This window comes from Entelurus aequoreus, linkage group LG19 (genome assembly GCF_033978785.1).
Source record: "Entelurus aequoreus isolate RoL-2023_Sb linkage group LG19, RoL_Eaeq_v1.1, whole genome shotgun sequence".
Lineage (NCBI taxonomy): Eukaryota > Metazoa > Chordata > Actinopteri > Syngnathiformes > Syngnathidae > Entelurus > Entelurus aequoreus.
This window is the reverse complement of record NC_084749.1, coordinates 51882557-51890056: the sequence shown is the minus strand read 5'-3', so window position 1 is coordinate 51890056 and position 7500 is coordinate 51882557. Positions and strand designations below refer to the sequence as shown.

At 38.1% G+C, this 7500-nt stretch overlaps 1 protein-coding gene across 13 annotated transcripts in view; it reads right to left on the bottom strand.

Moving 5' to 3' along the window:
• LOC133635434 (adhesion G protein-coupled receptor L2-like) overlaps window positions 1-7500 on the bottom strand; it is a 257133-nt gene that overhangs the window by 20959 nt on the left and 228674 nt on the right. For all 13 annotated transcript variants that reach the window (XM_062028653.1, XM_062028642.1, XM_062028643.1 and 10 more), the window contains one exon: window positions 1948-2039. In XM_062028653.1, the coding sequence (XP_061884637.1) occupies window positions 1948-2039 (92 nt within the window). The remainder of the gene's footprint in view (window positions 1-1947; window positions 2040-7500) is intronic.

Genomic DNA, 7500 nt, shown 5'->3' with positions numbered 1-7500 from the left:
TGCAGTTTTCCATTTTTGTTTACATACATAATTTACTGTAATATTAATTGGCATATGATGTGCAATGCTCCATTTTTATTTCAGACAAAAATTGTAAATTGACACTTTATTCATCTGAGTGATGGAATGTTTAATATTTATTTACATATAATATGCAATGCTCCATTTTTGTTTACAGACATCATTTATTCAAGTATTTATTTGCATATGATGTGCAATGCTACATTTTTTTCAAGTATTTGCATATAATATGTAATGCTCCATTTTTATTTAAGACAAAAGTTGCAAGTTTGCACTTTATCTATTTGAATGATGGACTTTATTATGTACTTGCATGTAATATGCAATGCTCCAGTTTTTGTTTACAGACATATTTTATCCAAACATGTATTTGCATATGATGTGCAATGCATTTACAGACATATTTTATTGAAGTATGTATTAGCATACAACGTGGAATGCTACATGTTTCAGAATAAAATATGTTTTTAAGACAAAAGTTGTACATTTGCACTTTATTCATCTGAATGATTTTTTTTTTCAATGAAGTTTACAAAATCTAAATGCAAAAAATTCAGTTATCTAAATTCTGTGTAAAGAACCAGAAACCTTTCATAACAAAAACACACACTAACCTCCTTAGATTAGAGGCATGATTTATAATCTAAAATTAACTTTTACCAACACAGAGGTGTTGCAGCAGCTCAGTATGTCAATATAGCAGCACAAGCTAGTTAGCGCTCTGTGATCACGGCGCTGCTAAAAGTAGTTCCTCTACGTTAGCACTTATAATAACAATATTGGGGTCACAACTTGTAAACAGAGTATTATTGGCACATTTTGGATGTTTTTTTAGAGGGCTTTAGTGTACTCCAATTAGCTGCAGTGTTAGCTGACTTTTGCTAACATTTATTTACGATTTAGAATGCATAAAAAAAAAAAAAAGAAAAACACATGTGTTTTTGTCTTATATAAGGATCGTGAATGATCGGCAAGAGTCCAGAAAAAGGTGCAGTTGCCCTTTAAGGAGAAGCTCCTTACTTGATGAAGGCTTTATGGTCTACACACCATGTGACCAGTCAAATGTGAAAGCAGTATTATAGCATCAGACGTGATGAGGGAGAGGATGTCAGGTCCATGACGTCCAAACAAGAAGACCACAACCATGCACCCAAAAAATAAATAAAGGCCGCAGGAAACAATTCACATTTTCCCAGCGCAAAAAGGAACAAACTGTGGTTTTCTTGACGCGACAGTGGGAGCTCTGCAAAACGTAAATAAGGCGTTTCCCTGATTGCACTTTGTGTTGTCACGCCGCAACAAGTCAATAATGAAAGGTTGCAGCACGGGATGGCGCTAACCTCTGATTAGCAGCCAGTAAACACCACACAATTACCCACAATGCTTCTTTGTTCCGTCACACCAGGACTGAAGAGGGGGAAAAGATGGTTGCAAATGAAGACTTGGCCGTGCAGGAAGTGAAGGATGGCGTGCAGGAAGTGAAGGATGGCGTGCAGGAAGTGAAGGATGGCGTGCAGGAAGTGAGAGATGTCACGTTTGCATGTCAGCAAGAAGTCACATCTCAGCGCTGACATTGTGCAACGTTGGCACTTATTTGGCTCACTGTTTTCTACTTAAGTACCACCAGACCTTGGCAAAACCATACTGGTGAGCTTTTTGTCACACCTTTGACAAGAAGAATATTCAAACTAAGCTGCAACTACGTCGCTCATTTCTCTTTAAAGTTCAAGTATTTGTTGACATTTTCCTAAAAGCAATGTTTGGATGTCAACACCTCCATGTCTGCTCACATTTACAACCTATATACAGTATATACATATATATATACATATATTGACTACATGGTGTACACAGTCAACAAGGCTGCATATGTACAGTAAATGTACAGTATATTGATGTGAATATGATATTGTGTGCGTGACTTACTTGATGTTCTCCAGGCGAGTGGAGTCTGGCTTGAGGCTGCTGGAGTGCTTGATCATCTTGTACATGGTGATGAGCAAGAAGATCAGGTTGAGCTGTCAAAGCAAGAGCAAAGTCGTCTTACTGCGACGCCAGAAACCGAGGCACACATGTCCTGGTCCTCCTTGGAGGAGGTCATGGCCACACATAATCCAATAAAGTTGTATCCCTGCAGTCAGGGCAGGCGGGCCAACTGGCGCCAAATTTAGTGTCATTCTATATCAATAAAAGCATTGAAATCCATCAGAGGGGAAGAAAGAGCCGCACAGTCTGGGAGGAAGAAGAACTAGTGATGATGACAAACCTTCTTCTTCTACCTAATAAACACCTTTTTATGCACAACATGCAACATTAGAAGAAGATACAAAAAGCACCAGGGAGCAGATTTAAAAACACATGAATACGGTAACTATAAAATGCACAAATATAGTACAGTTATTGTAAAAATAAATAGTATAGTGATTTTAAAAATACACAAAATAATACAATTAATGTAGAAAGAAATGGTATAGTGATTTTTTTGTAAATACAAATAAATAGTACAGTTATTTTAAAAATGAATTCATAGTATAGTGATTTTAAAAATACATAAATATTAGTTTTTGTAAAAAAAATACATAAATACTATAATGATTTTAAAAACACAAATAAATAGCACAGTTTTTGTAAACATAAATAAATAATATGAATTTATAAACACATGGAAAAAATAACAGTTATTGTAAACATAAATAAATAGTGTAGGGACTTTAAAACAACATAAATAAATAGTACAATTATTGTAAAAATAAATAGAAAAGGTGATTTTAAAAATACACAAATATAGTACGGTTATTGTAAAAATAAATGGTATAGTGATTTTAAAAATACGCAAAAATAATACAATTAATGTAGAAACAAATGGTATAGTGATTTTTTTAATACAAATAAAGAGTACAATTAATCTAAAAATGAATTAATAGTATAGTGATTTTAAAAATTCATAAATATTAGTTTTTGTAAAAAATACATAAATACTATAATGATAAATAAATAGCACAGTTCTTGTAAACATAAATAAATAGTATGATTTTACAAACACACGAAAAAAAGAACAGTTATTGTAAATATAAATAAATAAATAAGTAGTAGTTATTTGAAAAATAAATACATAGTATAGATATGTTGAATACCATAATAGTACAGTTATTGTAAAAATAAATAGTATAGTAAATTTAAAAGCACAAACAGTAAAGCTATTGTGGAAATACATAAATAGTACAGTTATTGTAAAATACATAAATAGTATAGTTATTGTAAAAGTAAATAAATGGATAGTGCCGTTATTTAAAAAAAAAATATTATTGATATTTTTAAAAATATATCAAAAATAGTAATTGTAAAACAAATAAAAAGTATAGGGATTTTAAAAACACATGAATAAACAGTACGTATTAATTATAAATAAATACACAGTAGTTACTGTTAAAATCAATAAATGGTAGATATATTTAATCAAGAAATATTCTTTTATTGAATCAAGAAATATTCCACAGCTGACACTCTGCACAATAACCTGCCAGACAAAAAAGTGGGGCAATTTAAACTGAGGTAAAAGTGTTTACTTCAACCAAAATACTTTTGAAGCACTTTCAACACAACTGTGATCATTATGTGATAAGAAATGATCATTTTGTTACATCACTACTTTCAGAACTTTATTGACTCATTGATTTGTTTGCTTGACAAACGGAGAACAGGAAGTGAACGCATATTTCCTCTGAAATGAAAAGATTACTCCTTTTTGGACATGTGGTCATGAGGAACTGGAAATATGTGATGCACAATATTGTGACTGCAAAAACAACAACAAAATGTTTGATTTGATGGTCAAAAACTGGCAGTTCATTTAGTAGAATTGTAGGGTCAAAGTAACTGTGAAGACTTTCCAAACTAATTCTAGCGACAGTTTTTCAACTTTCAAATCCACATTTTTTTCCTGTTTCCACTGTAAGCATGTTTGAAAAACTTGGACCATAAACATAACCTAATACTCTGGGGGCGTGGCCAGGGGCCCTTTTGAACAACCTTATTTATCACTGGGACTGTTTGGGTTCTTCTGGGACCTTCCTGGACCCCTCCAGGGTCTAAGTGGTTCTAATCCTTGCGCGTACCTTAAATTCACGACGCACTGTCGTTAGCATTAGCTACTATGCTAACACGTTCATGAGTGCCTGTGTTAGTATTATTAACTTACAACGGCATTATTTTTGTGTTGTTTCACTTTCACAAATTCCTCAGTAAATTCAGCAAAACGTCAGCGTGGAGTTATTGAGTCTGTTTAGCTGATTGGAGAGCTAGCTTGCGCAGCTAGTGGGTTCACCCTTGTGAAAGAGATCTTGATCTCAATGGGTTTTCTTATCTGGTTAAATAAGGGTTCTAACATGACCATGACTGACGTTTTGTTTGATCAGCCGTTTTACTGCCCTGTTACAGACACTGTTTGGAAACAATGAAGGTATGTAAATAAACATTTACAGAATATTTCTGTGTAAATAACTCATATATTGCCAAAAGTATTTGGCCCCCCGTCCAAATGATGAGAATCAAGTGTCCTAATCACTTGGCCCGGTGTATCAAATCAAGCACTTAGGCATGGAGACTGTTTCTACAAACATTTGTGAAAGAATGGGCCGCTCTCAGTGATTTCCAACATGGAACTGTCATAGGATGCAACCTGTGCAACAAATCCAGTCCTGAAATTAAGAAAAGTGAAGATTTTGGGAAAAACAGCAAGTCAGCCACCAAGTGGTAGGCCAGGTAAAGTGACAGAGAGGTCAGCATAGTGCAAAGTGGTAGGCCAGGTAAAGTGACAGAGAGGTCAGCATAGTGCAAAGTGGTAGGCCAGGTAAAGTGACAGAGAGGTCAGCATAGTGCAAAGTGGTAGGCCAGGTAAACTGCCAGAGAGGTCAGCATAGTGCAAAGTGGTAGGCCAGGTAAAGTGACAGAGAGGTCAGCATAGTGCAACTGCACAGTCACTTGCTACACAGCTCCAAACTTCATGTCACCTTCCAATTAGCCCACGTACAGTACGCAGAGAGCTTCATGGAATGGCTTTCCATGGCCGAGCAGCTGCATCTGTCACACCGCGGTGAGGGATGTCCTGTCTTGGTTTTTTTCTGTCTTGTGATTTTCATGTTTTATTTTGAAAAGTAACTCTCCTCTCGTTTCAGGTCACTTGCCCTTCCTTTTGTGTCATCAGTCTGACGTCATCCCTGTTCCCTGATTGTTACCACCTGTTCCCTATTACCCTCATGTGTCTTATAAGCCCACTCCTTCCTTTGTTCTGTGCCAGATTGTTTGGTTCATTGGTACTTTCCAGCGTCTATGTCCATGTCCATGCCTTGCCTTGCATCCAGTCTATGTTCCATGTTCTTCAATCCCTTCGTGGCTATTTGGAGTTTTCCTTTTTCCTCCTCAGCAGAGTGACTTTTTGTTATTGACTTTATTCAGCCGAAGTGGTAAGTTATTAGTTAAATTCCTCAATTTTTGAGTGACTATTTTTGTTAAACTTTATTAAATAAGATAGTGTAGAATTGTTCATAGCTGTTGTTTATTCCTCCCGTTGGAGCGTTTTTTGTTTATACATTTTATAGCATTTACTGCGCCAATTATTAGGTCGTCTTTGGTTTTGTGTTTTCCTCCGTTCGGAGTGATTTTCAGTTGTTCCTATTTTTTGGAACCTTTTTCATCGAGTAGTTTTTTGGTTAATTATAGTATTGTATTCCTTGACTTTGGAGGTGAAAGGAAGCTGCCAAAATAAAAGCCTGTCAAGTTCCCTACTCTGCATCTGAGTCCAATCCTTTTACCAAGCCCTGACAGCATCTAAGCCATACATCACCAAGTCCAATGCAAAGCGTGGGATGCAGTGGTGTAAAGGACATCACCACTGGACTCTAGAGCAGTGGAGACGCCTTCTCCGGACTGATGAATCACACTTTTACATCTGATGGAGCAGTCTGGCTTTGGAGGTTGCCAGGAGAACGCTACATTTCGGACTGCATTGTGCCCAGTGTGACATTTGGTGGAGGAGGAATTATGGTGTGGGGTTGTTTTTCAGGAGTTGGGCTTGGCACCTTAGTTCCAGTGAAAGGAACTTTGAATGCTCCAGGATACCAAAACATTTTGGACAATTCCAAGGTCATATGTGAGTGAAGGCAGGTGGCCAAATACTTTTGTCAATATCTGCCACTTATAGTCCGGTGCGACTAATATATGGACAAATAAAAAAAACCTCTATAATTTAGTGGGCGTGGCTTATATAGCGGTGCGTTCTATAGTGTGTAAAGTAGGCTAGTTAGAAGACAGCCTAAGGTTAGGCTGAGTTAAGCTAAGGTTAGTTTTCTAGTCTGCAAAGTAGGTTAGTTAGAAGACAGCCTAAGTTTAGGTTGGATCATGTCAGTGCATGGCAGCAAAAAGAATAAAAGAAAGTGTCGTGCTGCGAGTCTCAAGAGAATTTATTTGGTGTTCGCGCCCCTAAAAATCAATAGTGTGATTTATAAACACAAAAGCGTGACATAAAGTCAGTTGGAACAACATTGTGGGGCGCACCTCGCATGTTGATGTGCTAGAAACGCGGGGAAGGACAGATGGTGTTCTTGCAGAGACAAAACAGGAGGACGGCCGCTGTAAGAGAACTTTCAAGTCTTCTTGTAGGAGAATGATGAAGAAGTGTGGATTGTCTGCTGGTGGAGTATGGAATACTTATCAAGTAATGACCTTTGTGGCTGCCACTCACACCATTACACACTCCGTGTGTGTGTGTGTGTGTGTGTGTGTGTGTGTGTGTGTCTGAAAGGACCGTGCGTGATCAATATGTCGCCCTCCTCATGCAATCAGCTCACGCTGCGGCGCACAATAACGCAGGCTGTAAAAAAGAAAGAGCCCTGAATGGAGTGCTCTGGTTGATATCAAAATGAATCGATGTTTGGTCTGGCAGCTATCAGACACTATTTCCATCAGCGGGAGTCGGACGGGATGGAGGGAGGAGGAGGAGGAGGAGGAGGACTTGGGAAAACCTTTCCACACTGCCTGAGTGCTGACATGGATCCAATGAGACAGAGGAGAGTGACAGGGAAAGTGAAAGTGAAAGTAAGCTCACTGCACATGTCCCCGCCCCAACCCACATGCTTCCCTGGGGGGGTCCGCCTCCTCCTCCATCCTTCACTCTTGTCTCTGCTGTCTGGGAGTCGTCACCGGGAAGCCAAGCAGAAGCAAGTGGGCCTCATCGGGACGGCAGGCAAGGAAAAGCACATTTGGCAACAAAAAAATAAATACAATAAATAAATAAATAAAGTGTCCACACTGAACTGGGCATGAACTGCTGGCCATGAAATATTCAAGGTGCAGATGGAGATGTCGGCATGACAAGACGTGTCATGATCCAAAAGGCCCGCTGTGCCTGCCAGCTCCAGCATGCTAATGGCTAACCCCCCCACTCATTACTTCCATGTCGCCTTTTCACCCAGCTAATACTCG